The 17,387-nt window shown below is 39.8% G+C and overlaps 1 protein-coding gene across 6 annotated transcripts in view; it reads left to right on the forward strand.

Annotated features, from left to right (window-relative positions):
- The window catches only part of GTF2I (general transcription factor IIi), a 113,831-nt gene that overhangs the window by 38,894 nt on the left and 57,550 nt on the right, over window positions 1–17,387 (forward strand). For all 6 annotated transcript variants that reach the window (XM_077777962.1, XM_077777957.1, XM_077777958.1 and 3 more), the window contains exon 9: window positions 10,727–10,804. In XM_077777962.1, the coding sequence (XP_077634088.1) occupies window positions 10,727–10,804 (78 nt within the window). The remainder of the gene's footprint in view (window positions 1–10,726; window positions 10,805–17,387) is intronic.

The raw sequence follows: 17,387 nt of genomic DNA on the forward strand, positions 1-17,387 counted from the left end.
AGGACCTGAGCCTAAGTAGTGTATTTAACCAGCTGAGGCACCGGGCACCCCTGAATTCCTTATTTTTCAATGTCGTGCTTTTAGCGTTACTTTACATAGATATTTTTGGATAGCTTTATTGAGATACAGGTTCCGTGCTATTGAATTTACCTGCCCTAAATAGAAAATTTAGTGATGCTGAGTACCTGTGTCGAGTTTTGCAGGGATCACCACAGTGTAATTTTGGAACATTTGTGTCATCCTAAATGGAAAGCTGGTGCCCAGATGGAAACCCAGTTCCTGCCATTAGTCTCCTTTTTGGGTTTTGCAGGTTTATCTGGATATTTCACATGAGTGAGATCCTACATTATGTGGCGTTTTGCATTTTGATTCTTTTACTCTGCATCGTCTTTGACGGTAGTCATAGGGTTATATCTGCGTGTTACCCCACTGATGGGTTGTACTACCTTTTCTTTCTCCATGTGCCACTGCTGGACATTTGAGCTGTTTCCTCCTTTTGGCTGTCCTAAAAACACGGGTGGCTAGGAACACTTATAAACTTGTCTTCGTGTGGAGACAGCATTTTCATTTCCCTTGGGTAGATACCCAGGAGCGAATTGCTCGTTCTTTGCTAACTCCGTGCCTAACTAGTCAAGCAGCTGACAGATCGTTGTCCAGAGTGTCTGCATTTTCTTAGCGGCAGTGTATGCAGGTTTCACTTTCTCCGTATCTTGGCCAACACATGGTATTGTCTCTTTTTTTGATCATAGTAATTCTAGTGAATGTGAAGTGGTGTCTCATTGTGTATGGGTGTGGGGTTTGTTTTTATTTGTGCACTTTTAAATAAGTGTTTTATTTTTAAGAGCAGTTTTATTAAATTCTCAACGAAATTGAACATTAAGTATAGAGGGTGTTTTCATGTATCTTCTACCCATCCCCCCAGCAATACCTCCCCCTCAAACTATTAATATCCCACATCAAAGTGCTATTGAAAATGATGAACCATTATTACCCAGACTCCTTAGTTTACCTTCCGGTTCAGTCTTGTGCATTCTGTGGGTTTTGATAAATGTATGATGAGTGGTATCCAGTACTATAGTATTCTACAGAATAGTACTACTGCTCTGAAGCTCCTCTGTCCCCTGCCTGTTCTTTCATCTCTCGTCTTGAACACCTGGCCATTCATCACTGATCTTTTTACTTACTGTCTCTGTCGTTTTTCTTTCTAGAATGGCCTAGAATTGTGGTTTTAATTGCATTTTCCTGGGGCAGTTGGTTAAGTGTCTGACTTGGGCTCAGGTCATGATCTCGCAGTTTGTGGGTTCGAGCTCCACATTGGCTCTCTGCTGACAGCTCAGAGCCAGAGCCTGTTTCAGATTCTGTGTCTCCCTCTCTCTTTGCCCCCCCACCCCACTCTGTCTTTCAAAAAGAAATGAACAGTAAAAACAAAAAAGCCTTGTTTAATTACCTTTTGCTAATAATGTTGACCATCATTTTATGTGCTCATTAGCTATTCATACATTACCTTTGAGGAAATGGTTTTTTTTTTTAATTTTTAATGTTTTCTTTCTTTTTTTCTTTTTTTTAATGTTTTTTTAAAAATTTATTTCTGAGAGAGAGATAGCATGTGCAGGGTAGGGTCAGAGAGAGAGGGAGACACGGAATCTGAAACAGGCTCCAGGTTCTGAACTGGCAGTCAGCACAGAGCCCGACACGGGGTTCGAACCCATGAACTGCGAGGTCATGACCTGAGCCGAAGCCAGACGCTTAACTGACTGAGCCACCCAGGTGCCCCCTGAGAATTCTAGTATTATGATACTATCTTGAGCTACTGTGGAAATGTCTTTTTAAATCTTTGGGTCGTTCTTTAGTTATGTTGTTTTCTTTTTCTTTTTGGTTATGTAATTTATTATTGAAGTACTGAGTTGACATACAGTGTTATTAGTTTCAGGTGTACAACATAGTGATTTGATAATTTTATATATTACTCATTATAGTCCCCAACTGTCCCCGTCTCTCATCATAAACTTTATTATAATATTAACTGTATTCCCTATGCTGTACTTTTTATCACATTGACATATATTTTGTAACTGAGTGTTTATACCTTTTAATCTTTTTCACCTATTTTGCCCATCGCCCCATTCAACTCTGCTATGGCAACCACCAGTTTGTTTTCTGTGTTTGAATCTATTTGGTTTTTGTTCGCTCATTTGTTTTGCTTTTTAGATTCCACACAACAGTGAAATCATACAGTTCTGCTTTCTGACTTATTTCACATAACATAATACCCTATAGGTCCATCCATGTTGTCACAAATGGCAAGATTTTATTCTTTTCTCTTTCTCCTTTTTTTCTTTTTTTATTTTTTATGTTTTACTTGTAAGAGTTCTTTTATATAATCTAGATTTTTAAAATTATAAATAATGTTTTACAGATATATTTTTCTACTCTGTGGCTTGTCTTTTCATTTGCTTAATGGTGTCCTTTGAAGCCTTAAAAGCATTTTGATTTTGATGCAGTTTAGTTTTTCAGATTTTTCATTTATCACTTGTACTTTTGGTGTTACCCCAGAAAACCTAAAATCTTTGCCTAATTTGAGGTCAATGAAGAATTTCTCGCTTACTGCGTTTTTCTTGAACTGTATAGTTTTAAGTCATTTAAACCTAAGATCTGTTTTGAGTTCATTGTTGTGGTTGTTGGAAGGGAGGGTCTGATTTCATCCTTTTGTGCAGACACCCTGCGCCCCAGCACCTGTTGTTGAAAAGCTCTCCTTCCTCCATGGGATTGCCTCAGCTGTCAGACAGCAGGTGACCAGTGTACTTCTGCACCTTCAGTCCTGTCCCCTTGGCCCACCCAGCCTTAGACCAGCAGCACTGTATCTCCTGTCGTTCTGAGGTTTGGTTTTTGTTCTCCATTAACATATGGAAAATGAGGATCTCATTTTTTTTTACTGTCTCCAATACCTTTTTCCCTTTCCCACTTTTGCCATATATTTAAGTTGATTTTTACTGTTCACATCCTTTCAGTACTGAGCATGGTCTTGCATATTTTAATTAAATGTTTGCTTCTTCCCATGTCCCATTCCTAGGGTGCAAGTGATTCTGCTTATTTATAAAACATGCAGCTCTTCCCAACTTGATTACAATTTTATTGTTAGGATCTTTTATTAGTCTGGTTCTATGAATGACAGCAACTTTGTCTTTAAAAATAATACATAACTTTATTTTTTATTTATTTTTTAAAAAAGTACTTGTTTGGGGGGGGTAACAAAGACCACGGGGACAGAAGATCTGCACAGGCTCTGTGCTCACAGGCTGACAGCGGTGAGCCCAATGTGGGGCTCCATCTCGCGAACTGTGAGATCATGACCTCACCTGCAGTTGGACGTTCAACCGACTGAGCCACTAGGCATTCCCCCCATTTATAAAAATATTAAAAAAAAAAAAAAAACATAACTTTAAAAGATCATCATATTATTGCTGAGAATACATCTAAGAATTAGTTTTAGTGATTGGCAACCAAAAATGGACATTTATTGCATTTTTGTTACATTGAATCCTATGTAAACTATATAACCTAAGCATAAGCTACAGTTGCGGTCCAGAAATTTCAATTGTACAAAATACAATTTTGTATCATTGATAAAAAGTGACATCTTCAGATTGACCTCCCTGCAGAGGATGGAAGTTTTGTCCTATCCAAAGTCTTGCTGCAGCAGTACCTGTCATTTGTGAGGCTTTTACTATACTCTCAAGTTGGTTAAAAAATGATCTTGGGGCTCCTGTCTGGCTCAGTTGGTACAACGTGCAACTCTCAATCTTAGGCTTGTAGGTTTGAGTCCCACCTTAAGTAGAAAGATAACTTTTAAAAAATCTTTAAAAACAAATTACCTTGTACAGTGAATTTCAGACTTAAGATTCACCTAAGAATGCAAGGATGAGATAAGAAAATCTCTAAATTTCCTTTCTCATGTTACTGAAATAATCAGAAATAATTGAGGCGCCTGGGTGGCTTAGTCGGTTAAGCATCCGACTTTCGCTTAGGTCATGATCTCGCGGTTCGTGGGTTCGAGCCCCACGTCGGGCTCTGTGCTGACTGCCAGCTCAGAGCCTGGAGCCTATTTCGGAGTCTGTATCTCCCTCTCTCTCTGACCCTCCCCTGTTCACGCTGTCTCTCTCTCTCCTAGAAATAAATAAAAATATTAAAAAAAAAAAAAAGAAATAATATATCATCCAAGTAGATGAGAAAAAAGGCAGCAGAAATCCTTAACCAGATGTGTCAGGCTATCATACATAATTGTACATGCCAGCCCATCATTGTGTTTAATTTTTTTAATGTTTATGTATTTTTGAGAGAGAGTGTGTGGGAGGGCAGAGAGAGAGGGAGACACAGAATCCGTCAGCACAGAGTCTTTCACGGGGGTGCAACCCATCAACCACGAGATCATGTCCTGAGCATAAGTCGGATGTTTAACCCACTGAGCCAGCCAGGCGCCCCCTCCATCGTTGTGTTTAACAGTGAACCACCAGAAGCATTCTTTGTAAGATAAAGAAGCACCTTTTCACCAGTTTCTTACCAGTATTCTAGTACAAACCAGTACAAGCATGAGGTATAAGTGATTAGAAAGTGAAGGACACCATTAACTTGTACATGTGATTATGGATGTAGAACACCAGAGAATCAACTAGAAAATGGAAAACAAAATACCGATAGTTTGACTTTACTTCATAAAGAATTACAGATATAATAAAAGTTTAGAATTAAAAGCATTTGAAAAAAAATTAGTCCTTTGAGTGCTTTCTAAGCAGTATGTTTGACTAAGATAGAATTAAAGATTAAGAATGGCAAGGTCAGCCAAAATGTGGCAAAGGACATGTGAGACATAGGGAATGGCTATTTGCAAGTTGTGTTTTATTGACAAAGAGCTAATCCAAAAAATAAACAGTCAAAGATTCTAGAAGCAAGGGAAAATGCTAAGTCTAGTTAAGGAAATGTAGATAAAAACCCAAGAAAGATGAAGTTTAGCCAGCAGATGGCAAACATTCTGCTCATACTCTGCAAAGAACAGGGAGAAACAGGTTTAAGAGTTCTTCTTTTTTTTTAAATTAATTTATATTAGAGAGAGGGTATGCACCAGTGAGCAGGTTAGAGAGAGAGAGGGAGATAGGAGACAGAATCCCATGTAGGCTCCATGCTGTCAGCACATAGCCCGATGCGGGGCTCAAGCTCCCAAGCAATGAGATCATGACCTGAGCCCAAATCAAGGGATGCTCGACTGATTGAGCTACCCAGGTGCCATAGGTTTAAAAATTCTTGATAACTGTTTAAATTGTTGCTTTCTAATGGATGATGCTTTGGTATTTCTTCCTATTTTTGTATTTCTTACTATTTTATTTTATTTTGTTTTTTTAAGATTTTTTTTTTTTTAAGTAATCTCTGCACCCAACATGAGGCTGAAACTCACAACCCCGAGATCGAGAGTTGCATGCCTGGGGCACCTGGGTGGCTCAATCAGTTAAGCATCTGATTTTGGCTCAGGTCATGATCTCACGGTCCGTGGGTTCGAGCCCCCCATCAGTCTCTGTGCAGACAACTCAGAGCCTGGACCCTGTTTCAGATTCTGTGTTGTCCTCTCTCTCTGCCCCTCCCCTGCTTGTGCTCTCTTTCTCTCTCTCTTTCAAAAACAAAGAAATAAACATTAAAAAAAAAAAAAAAAAGAGTTGCATGCTCTAGCTAATGAGCCAGCCAGGCGCCCCTCTGTTAGCATTTTAAGGTGCATATATTCTTTTCCCCATTGCTGCCTTACAAAAATGGCATTTAGCCTACAGACCGCTCCATCAGTATAATTCCTTGTTGCCATTCAACACAGTTGGGTCATACGTATGTGTCTGCTGATAAGTGTCGAGGACAGGCTGCTAATTACTTAGAGAGATGCTACCACGGGAAATAGATGAATAATATTTGTAATTCTTTAAATTTTTTAAAGGGTTAAATTTTGAAATTGTTGCAGAGTTTTAGAGAACCACGTACTATGTGAGGAAGTTTTTCCTCTTCCATTGGACAGTAAGTTGCCAATATGGTGCCCTGTCACTCTTTTAACTGCTGTAGTTTATGATTCTTACAGCCTAGGATATGGTCCCACATTGCTATAGTACAGTCATCAAAATAAGGCAAATAAGTTACTCCCATCTGATTCTCAGCCCTTTCTCAAGTTTTGCCATTGTGTTCGTTAATGGCTTCTTCAGTCTGGAGTCATTTCCTAGTCTTTCTGGGTCTTCTGTAACCTGGCCACTTTTGAAGGAAGTATTTATGTTTTCTCATAGATTCATATGATGCAGTTTAATTTTTTATAAAAGTGATACTTTTAGTGCATATCCGGTGGAAGCTGATTTCTCTTGACCCCTTTATTTATTATTTAAAAAAATTTTTTTAATGTTTATTTTTGAGAGAGAGAGAGAGAGACAGAGTGCAAGCGGGGAGGAATAGAGTGAGAGAGAGACACGGAATCAGAAGCTGGCTCCAGGCCCTGAGCCGTCAACACAGCCCGACCATGGGGCTTGAACTCACGAACCACGAGATCATGACCTGAGCCAAAGTTGGATGGTCAGTTGACTGAGCCACCCAGGCACCCATCTTGACCTCTTTATTTACCATTGTTGTTATTTATGTCATCAGTTGGTTTTGCAGGGCTTTTGCAATGTGAATTTACTCTCTCTTCCTTTGTAGTAATTACATTTGTGAGAGTTTCTCTGAGACTATTGAAATATATGCCACCCCTCATCAAGCTTTCAATTAAAATCAATTTATTTATGTTAGAATACACTCAGGTATTTCTATTTTATTATTCAATCCATTATTTTCATTATTTATTTTGATTTGTAAATAATACTTTTTGGCTATTGGGAGCCACTTCAAGATGTCCTATGCCCTTTTCTGGTCCATTATGTTATTTGAAAATATCCCCATCATTTTTTTTAAGTTTATTTATTTATTTTGAGAGAGAGTGGGAGAGAGAGAGTATTCCAAGCAGGCCCCACGCTGTCATCGTGGTAGGGCTCGAACTCACAAACCATGAGATCATGACCTGAGCCAAAATCAAGAGTTGGACACAACTGACTGAGTCACCCAGGCGCCCTGAAAATATTGTCATAATCTTTAAGAACTTCCTTTCTTGCAGTACTATGTGGTCAAGGTTCCTCATACTCTTTCTCTAATGCAGCCCTAGATCAGCCATCCCTGGGTCCTTTCTGAGGAGAAGGATATCTTGGTGCGAGGTGTGTTTGTTGCCATTGGGAAGTTACTGCTTCCCAGTGGGCACGGCTCAGGAATCTGTGTGCAGGGGGAGTTTACATACACATAAATATATACATACATTTATTTACATCTATAGTTTTTCATGCCCATGTCTTCTGTTCTTCTCTTAACATCCCAAAGGATTTTCCCCTCCTTTTCCTGTATAATACCCTCTGTTCCAATGAGAGTCATGTCACCCAGATACTTTTAGTCTGTTTTCTTCATTTGACCCATGACCTGTTGTCTAACCCACGTCTCCCTGCCAACTCTGCTGCCCACACCCCCGCTTTGACCTTCCTTGTCAGGCTGTCTGCACCCCTCCCTGCCCCCTCATTGGCCTCGGCCTCCGAAGGCCCTCAGTCTGTTTCCCCTGCCCCTCGGGTGAGTGTGCTTCTCCCTCCCCAGCCCTGCTCTGCTGCCCTGACCTCTCCGGTGCTGCTCCTGCCTTGCTCAGTGCTGTCTAATGGCATTTGGGGTGAATAGTTGGGGAAAGGGGAAGCTGTTATAATTGTGCCTGTGTGTGGGTGCGTGCATGTGTGAGAGAGAGGTTGGGGTTGGGGTAGAGAGAGCGCAAGAACTTTTGTGTGCGTTAGAGACAGGCCTAGTGTCTGTTTTTTGGGAGATCTGCAAGAAAGATAGTGCTGAATATCTTTAATGGCAGGAAGCGTTTGAATCTATTACATTGTTTTATAGAAGATTTTTCATGTGTTTTTTTCATGCCACAGGAAATCTCAGTTTTCTGTTTAGCTTTTAGTTGATTGCACCTAAATCATCATTTTGCAAATTGTTTTCTCCCTTTTATTCGTAGAGTCATCTCTTGAATAGTTTATATCTAAAGATAAACATGCTGAATTGAGAAAGATCATATTTTACTGAATTCTTTAACCATCTTTGTAGATACAATAGCATTACTATTCTAGGGGTTTCTTTTTTCTCCCTGTACTTTGTATCTTTATATTCTTAATTTATCCTGTAATTTCTTTTAATATTTCCATTTTCAGTTTTTAATGCTTATTTATTTATTTTGAGAAAGAGAGCCCATACGATTTTGGGAAGGGCAGAGAGAGAATGAATCCCAAGCAGGCTCCATGTCAGTGCAGAGCCCAATGTGGGGCTTGGTCTCAAGATGGTGAGATCGTGACCTGAGCTGAAATCAAGACTTGGAGGCCTGAGCCACCCAGGTGTCCCTTATTTAATTTTTTATATATTTCTTGAGTGGAGAGAATTTTATTTTTAATTTTTTAATGTTTTATTTATTTCTGAGAAATTGAGAGAGACAGCATGAGCAGGGGAGGGTCAGAGAGATAGGGAGACACAGAATCTGAAGCAGATTCCAGGCTCTGAGCTAGCTGTCAGCACAGAGCCCGACGTGGGCTTCAAACCCATGAACCATGAGATCATGACCTAAGCCGAAGTCAGATGCTAACCGATTGAGCCACCCAGGCGCCCCATTGAGTGGAGAGAATTTAATGTAGAGGTTAATTATTAACGTTGTAATAAGGAGTGTGCTAAGGAATCCCCTGAGTAATGACTCAAGGAACTGGCTGCCACCCCTAAGGCTCTACTTTTGACTTGTGAGGTGGGGGCTTTGGATGGTACTGCTGTCTGAGATGCCACGTTAGACCTGGTTCTGCTGGGGTTAGACGGATTTTCCGGTGGGTCTTGCTCTTGCTATGGGAAAGGTCTGCTTTTACCAGATTGGAGGGGGTACCGGCAGTGAGTGACCCCGATTGGAACGAGATGCAGACAAGAAGCCGAAAGGAAGTTGTGGGTTCAGTTTCTCATCTCTGGCCTCCCACCATCCTCCCGTTGTGTTCCCGGGGGAGTTTCTGCGAGGAGCCAAACTGGTTTGCGGTCCAGACTCCAGCAGAGCCTGGGAGGGCATCTGGAACTGGGACAGCCGCCTATGGACCGCACCGGCTGCTGCCCCTGTGGCTGCTAATTCACACCCTCCCGACGTGTTTGGGCTTCCCTAGAACAAAAGAACACTGTTCCCATCTCCTAGGGTGTAGCTTTCTTCCTGCAGAGTCCTCCAGTTTTGCTGTCTCCCCAAAATGAGGCGTTCCATTGTTCCCATAGTTACTGTCCCCTTCTCAGGGAGCCTGCGTAGTGCCCATGCGTGAGCTGCATTATTTATGTCTCATATTCATGCTCAGCCTGTTTGAATATTCTTTTTTTCTAAAGGCTAAGCGGCAAAGGAGACCTAACAAAACTTTCGTAAAATAGCAATGCAAAGAAGGGAGAACAGTTTATATATCCAGGTACATTGTGTTTGCCCAAAGACATACTCCTAACCAGGAAGAAAATATGTACAGTGTTCACATTTCCACAGCGTGTCACAAAAATTCATACCTTCCTAATCCATTACCCATTATATTGTATTTCTTCTTTTGCGTTCAGTCAAGACCTTAGCGGGTAAGGTTCTTGACCTTTACCTGGTGAGGTGACCCAAACCTTCCTTCCTGAAGGGTCTGAATCCCCAGTGGATCTGCCTTTTTTGTTTGCCGTGATTTCTCTTAACCTTTGCTGATGACCACTGACGTAGTAAAGAGATGACCTGCAGAGTCAGGGCGGTTTCAGACACGTTCCCTGCTGCCATCATGGGAAGCAGATCCATTTCCCATTGGTAACTGCTTTTAATGTGTCAGGCTAGCTCTTTTTGAGCTATTTCTTAAGTTGAATCACTTACCTACACACTTCTCAAGTCACATGGCACCGGCTCAGTATTAAGTTCATCAGAGGACCATATGGTTGTGGTTGGCCTTCCTGCGTGTGGAGTTGTGCAGTACGTGCTCCTTCATGTCTAGCCACAGAGGCCCACGTCAAACGATCTGTCCTAACTGTAGGCAAGGTATTGTGCAGAAAGGTATACTTTGTACCCTTGTTAATGAAGGGATGTATTAGGATTAAAAAAAAAATCAATATTTCTTATTAAAATGATTTAAAAATATGTCATCTTAACTGCAGAGTTATGAGTCATTATACTTGATGTTATAAGTGATTTTCAGTGGTTGGTAAACGTTTCTGTTTCATTCTGTTTTGTTTTTGGCTTTAAGTAAGCTCTACGCCTATGGTGGGGTTTGAGCTCATGACCATGAGATCAGGAGTTGTGTGCTCTCCTGAGTGAGCCAGCTAGGCACCCCTGTAGAAGCATTTTTAATGTTGAGTGAAAAGAGAGTATGACTAATTTTCTTCAATTCCAAAGATACGAATGTCAGAGAAAAAAATTTAGTAGCAAATAATCCCAGAAAATTAGTCACAGTTACAACGTTGTGTAGGTTGGGGTTTTAGATTTTGGCTAAGGGTAGCTAGGGGTAGCTACCTAGCAAGCTTCTGTTCTTTCAGTCTTTACATATGCATTACTCTGAATTATTAGGACAGAAGAGATTTTCCTACACCGTCTAACCGCATGCCCTAAAGTGTAAGTATATAATTGCATTTGCTTTTGTAGGTATTTCCCTGGAAATGGCGGCTGTGACTGTAAAGGAAGAATCAGAAGATCCTGATTACTATCAATATAACATTCAAGGTAATACTATTTCATACAGGTTTTCTTTCCAAAAATCATCAGCGGTGGAAATTCAGATTTATCAAATGTCTGAATTCCTTAAATACTTTTTTATTGATTGTGTGACTGGCATGTGTGGTTATAACTTATCACTACAGTAAAATGGATTTCAAAAATGTGCCAGTGAGATAAGTAATCTAAAGCAGAAATGTAAAATAGCCATTAATGTTCTTAAAAGGACAAGCAAAAGTTGGGGCACAATTTAGAATTCAACTCTAGTTTCTAGTGCGAGGCACAAGAGGTCTTCTGAATCTTGGATGGCTCTATCTGTGCAGCACAAAATGCCTGTGTAAGCATTTTCTTTATCTTAGAAATCTATAAAAGGTAAGACAGTAATAAATACTAGCTGTTACTGGTCACTGTTCCCTGTCTTTGGCTTGCTTATTAGGGAGGAATTGAAGGCTGTAGTTCACATTATGCAGCCTATTTTCACACATTTTGGATTTGAGTTTAGAAGAACGTGTTTGATATTTTATATAGCCTGCTTTGTTTTTATAGATGCATAAAATACATTAAAGTATTTAAAGTATAAAATCTGATTTGTTTTGTTTTCTTTACATACGGACAAAACTGTTTTCACTGCAATCAAGATAATGACATTTCTATAACCTTCAAGTTTTCTTGTGTTCTATGAAAATCACTGCCCTCCCCCGCCAAATACTGATCTGTTCTCTGTCATTTTAGATTAGTTTCCATTGTTTAGAACTTTATATAAGTGGAATCCTTATAAAGTATGTACTGTTTTGTTGGAATGGGGGGCAACTTCTTTCATTCCACGTAATTGTTTTGTAATTTACCCACAGTGTTGCATGTATCACTAGCTAATTCCATTGTTTTGCTGAGTATTACTCTATTGCTTGGCTATCCTACAGGTTTGTCCCTTTGTTAATGGACATTTTGGTTGTGTCTGCTTTTGGGGGCTGTTAAAAACACAATTGCTGTGAACTTTTGTGTGCAAATTGTTGTGTGGAAATATTCCTTCATTTCTCTTGAGTAGATTTCTAGAAATGGAATAGCTGGGACACATGGTAGGTATTTAACTTTGTAAGAAACTGCCAAATGTTTTTGCACAGCACTTGTACTATTTTACATTTCCACTAGCAGTGTCCATGCAATTCCTAGCTGTTCATGTCTTTGCTGACACCTGTCTGGTCAGTCTTAACTCTTTTTAACCATTTCAGTGGTTGTCTCCTGAGACCTCATTTTAGTTGTAATTTGTATTTGCCTAATAGTTGTAGCTCATTTTAAAAGATGACTCCTCACCAGTTCTGGAGCATTCTAAAAGTTTAATGAATAAATTTATTCTGATTTGTAATTGTATCTGATTTGTATCTGTAAACATACATTAAACCGTTTCATATTGAGTATCATTATTTTTGTCAGTTTTGAACACTATTGCTTTTGACATGAGTAATCACATGGCTAAACTGTTGAGATAATTCTGTGGGTTTTTAATTAAACAGTTAAAATTCTGGAAATTGTTTAGCCTTTATAAAAGTAGGTCTTGGTACCTATTAATACATGTGTATTAATTTATTAAGTTTAATTTATTTAATAAATACTATTTTAATAAAATAGTCTTTTTAATATACAGACTATGTTTAATTTTTAAAATAAAAAGTGCCTTCGTCTTTGTTGTTGCCTGTTTAGCAGTGTGTTCTTCTCAGCCATGAGTATGGAAGCTTTTATGTCCCCTTTTGAGATTGAGTGTGAGTGATTTAAAGGTGATGCCTGAGAAATAAGAGTTGGAAATCTGATGATTTTGCAGGAAAGATTGTTTGAAATGATAAGGAGGTAGGAGCTAGCAAGCTGAGAGATCTAGTCCATGCAATTTGGATATTTTTCTTAGTAATTGAGTTTGTATATTCTGTATAAAAGTATATTCTGAACAGAAGTCCTCTGCGATATGATTTGCAAATAGTTCAATATGATGAAGTCAAATTTATTGATTCCCGTGATGCCCCCCCCCCTTGTATGGATTGTCCTTAAGTGTCATAGGTAAGAAATCTTTGACCCAAAGTCACAGATTTTCATCTATGTTTTATAAAAAAATTGGTAGTCTTACATTTTGGTCTTCGATCAGTTTAGGTCTAATTTTTGTGTGGTATGCAGAATACTTGTTTCAAGCTTATGCATGTGGCTATCCAGATAAGTCTTGAATTCAGATTGTGTGTCGTACAAAATTGTTCTTCTTTTTAAAATTATTTTGTCTATTTTAGCTCCTTTATCTTTTCATATAAATTTTAAAAGTCAGCTTGATGATTTGTTTAAAAATTATAGGGATTTTGATAGCGATTATGATGAATCTATACAGCTAATACGGGTTGAGTATCTTAACAGCTAATCTGATTCATGAGCATGGTTTATATATCTTACCTATTTAGCTTTTCCTAAATTTCATTCATCAGTGCTTTGTTTTTAGCATAGAGATCCTGTAGTGCATAGTTTGTGAGATCTTGTATCTAAGTGTTTAATGTTTTTTGGTGTTACTGTAAATGCTACTGTTCTTTTGCATTTTAGCTTCCAGCTATGGCCAATGCATCAAACTACAATTGATTTTCACATACTGACCTTGTATCTTGTGATGTAGTTAACATGGGCTTATTAGTTTTGGCAACTTTTTGGTAAAATCTTTAGGATTTTTTAGGTAGATGGTGTTATTTCTTCTGTTTCCTTTCCTTGTGTAATTACACTGTTTGGGACCCTCTAGTAATTGAAGAGGAGCAGTGATGGTTGATGTCCCTGCCCTGGTCCCAGTTTTAGAAGGAAATCTTTCAGTATGATTGCTGTGGGGTTTTGGTAATGCCCTTCACCAGTTCTCTTGTGTTCAGACTTTTGGAAGAGTTTTTATGATGATTGGATGTTGAATTTGTAGAAGGTCTTACCTGTGTCTCTTGATGATGATATGGGGTTTTCTTGTTTAGTCTGTTAAACTGGTGGTTGATATTAATTTTCACATGTTAAACCAGCCAAGTATTACTGGGGAACTAAACCCTACTTGGTTATAATGTACTCTTTTTATGTATGATTAATTGTTCTTGAGAGATACTGGGTGATTTCTGGTAAAGTATTTATTTGGTTTTCGTAATATTGGCCTCAGTAAAATGATTGGGAAGTGATATATTGGAAGAGTTTATTGGTAGATTATTCTGTTCTCGTTTGGTCAAATTTGCCAGTGAAGCTACCTAGACTTTTTAGTTTCCATAATGGAAAGGTTTTTTGTTGTTGTTGTTATGTTTTATTTATTTTTGAGAGAGAGAGAGCGCGCATGAGCAGGGAAGGGTCAGAGAGAGAGGGAGACCTAGAATCTGAAGCAGGCTCCAGGCTCTGAGCTAGCTGTCAACACAGAGCCCGACACGGCGCTCGAACCGATGAACCATGAGATCATGATCTGATCACACGCTTAACCAATTGAGCCACCCAGGCACCCCTGTAATGGAAAGTTTTAAGCTCCATCTTCTTCTTTTTTTTTTCTTAATTAAAACAATTTTTTTCAATGTTTATTCATTTTTGAGAGAGAGAGACAAAGCGTGAGTAGGGGAGGGGCAGAGAGAGAGGACAGAATCTGAAGCAGGCTCCAGGCTCTGAGCTGTAAGCACAGAACCTTATGTGGGGCTCAAACCCATGAGCTATCAGGTCATGACCTGAGCCAAAGTTGGACACTTAAACCGACTGAGCCATCTAGGCACCCGAAGCTCAGTCTATTTTTAAATCTTAAATGTATTTTAATAGTTTTGGATTGTTCGGGTTATGTTTCCTCTTGATTGAGCTTTGGCAGTTTGTGTCTCTTAGGGAATTTGTCTACTCTACCTTACGTAGTGGCTTCTAAATTTTACTATTTACAAGGTCTGCAGTGATGTCCCTCCCATTACCAATTTTGTAATTTGTGTCTTTCTTTTTTTCTTGGTTGCTCTAGCTCAGGGTTTCTCAGGGTTGTCAGTATTGACGTTTTGAGCGAACAGTGCATTGTCATTGGTATCTTTCTTATGCTATGTGTGTTTTGTAGAATGTTTAGTAAGCCTCCCTGGCCTTTTACCCACTAGGTACTGTAGCATCTCCCTAACAATAAAAAATGTTACAGTTATAGGACGCAGTCACCACCAGTGGAGAACCATTCATTGGTCCTGCTACAGAGCTTTCTCGAATTTTTTCATTTTTCTCAAAGATCGAGCTTTTACGGAGTCACCTGTGTGGCTCAGTTGGTGGAGCTTTGGATTCTTGATTTCAGCCCAGGTCATGATCCCAGGGTCATGAGATCAAGCCCCATGTGTTGAGCCTGCTTGAGATTCTCTCTCTCCCCCTGTCGCTCTCCCCTACTTTCGTGCTCTCTCAAAAAAAAAAAAAAAAAGAAAGAAAGAAAGGAAAAAAAGATCCAGCTTTTACTTTCAGTGATTTTTGCTCCTAAGTTTTTGTTTTTTCTTGTTTTAATTTGTTTTTACTTCATGTTTTTTAAGATAGAAACTTAAATCATTTATCTGAGATCTTTTCTAATATGAGCATGTAATGCCATTAACCTTCCCTCTTTTTCCCTTTAAGCATCAGTTCAGCTGTACCCCCAGAAACTTTGATTTGTATTTTTCTTTATTCAGCTCAAAACATTTTCTAATTTTCCTTGTGATTTCCTCTTTGTCCTGTGGTTTTTGTGAAAGTGTGTAGTTATAGTTTAAATTTTAACTTAAATATAATAATAGTTAACATAGAATATAGCGATTCAGCACTTCAACACATCACTCAGTGCTCATCATTTCGGGGCCCTCCTTAATCCCCAACCACCTCCCCCCTGATAACCATCAGTGTCTCTATGGTTAAAGGTCTATTTCTTGGGGGTGCCCAGGTGGCTCAGTCAGTTAAGCATCCTACTCTTTTGTTTGTTTGTTTGTTTGTTTTAATGTTTATTCTTTTTGAGAGAGAGAGAGAGACAGAGAGCAAGCAGGGGAGGGGCAGAGAGAGAGAGAGAGAGAGAGAGAGGGAGAGAGACTGAGAGAGAGAATGTGAAGCAGGCTCCAGGCTCTGGGCTGTCAGCCCAGAGCCCGACACAGGAGTTGAACCCATGAGATCATGACTTGAGCTGAAGTCAGACGCTGAACTGACTGAGCCACCCAGGCACCCTAAGCATCATACTCTTGATTTGGGCTCAGGTCATGATCTCTCAGTTACTGGGTTGTACCCTGCGATGGACTCTGTGCCGACACTGCAGAGCCTGCTTGGGATTCTCTCTTTTTTCTCTCTGCCATTCCCCTGCTTGCTTGTACTCTCTCTCAAAATAAATAAATAAACTTTTTTTTTAATAGAGTCTGTTCCTTGGTTTATCACTGTCTCTTTTTTTCCTATGTTCATTTGTTTCAGTTCTTAATATTTTGTTTCTTAAATTTCACATATGAGTGAAATCCGATGGTATTTGTCTTTCTCTGTCTGGCTTATTTTGCTTAGCATCATACACTCTAGCTCCTTCCATGTTATTGCAAAGGCAAGAGTTCATTCTTTTTGATAGCTGGATAGTACTCCGTTGTATATGTATTTCACACATTCTTTTTTGTTTGTTTGTTTTTAATGTTTATGTATTTCTGAGAGAGCGCGCAAGCAGGGGAGGGGCAGAGGATTCAAAGCAGGCTGCACACTGACAGTAGAGAGCCCGATGCAGGCTTCGAACTCAGGAACCATGAGACCATGACCTGAGCTGAAGTCGGATGCTTAACAACTGAGCCACCCAGGCGCCCTCCACATATTCTTTATCCACCAGTCGATGGTCACGTGGGCTGCTTCCATAACTTGGCTAATGCAAGTAATGCTACAGCAAACATAGTGTGCATGTATCCCTTTGGATTAGTGTTGTATTTTGGGGGGGGGGGGGGGTAGATACCCAGTATGTGATTAGTAGATCACAGTGGAAGAAGCATGTAGTTTTCTAGTGTTTATTGATTTTTGAGAGAGTGTGAGCAGGGGAGGGGCAGAGAGAGAGGATCCGAAGTGGGCTCTGTGCTGATAGCAACAAGCCTGATGCGGGGCTCAAACTCACAAACTGTGAGATCATGACCTGAGCCGAAGTTGAACGCTCAGTCGACCGAGCCGCCCAGGTGCCCCAGAAGTGTGTAGTTTTAATTTCCACATACTTATGGACTTTTCAGATATCTTTCCATTACTGATTTTCAGTTCATTTCTCTTAGTGATTGGGGAATATTCTTTGTATACTTTCAGTTATTTTAACTTTGTTAAGGTGGGCTGGGGGTTGTCTAGGGCTGTTAGCCTTACTGCTATTTCTGTCTGCTCGTTCCATCAGTGATGCAGTTCTCAGGTCTCCAAGCGCCTCCTGATCCGTTTCTTCTTCCATGCTTTCTGAAGGGTTTTTGTTAGGTGCCAGGGTCATCACTAGAAGCTCCTTCCCTTGGCCTCCTTTCCAGGCAACCCGCCTCCAGTGGTAACCCTTCTGACCTGTAATAACATGGATTCAACCTGTAGCAACCTGTAACTCCTTCCTTCCTTCCTTCCTTCCTTCCTTCCTTCCTTCCTTCCTTCCTTCCCTCCCTCCCTCCCTCCCTCCCTCCCT

The sequence above is a fragment of the Crocuta crocuta genome, unplaced genomic scaffold (assembly GCF_008692635.1).
Source record: "Crocuta crocuta isolate KB4526 unplaced genomic scaffold, BGI_CrCroc_1.0 scaffold217, whole genome shotgun sequence".
NCBI lineage: Eukaryota > Metazoa > Chordata > Mammalia > Carnivora > Hyaenidae > Crocuta > Crocuta crocuta.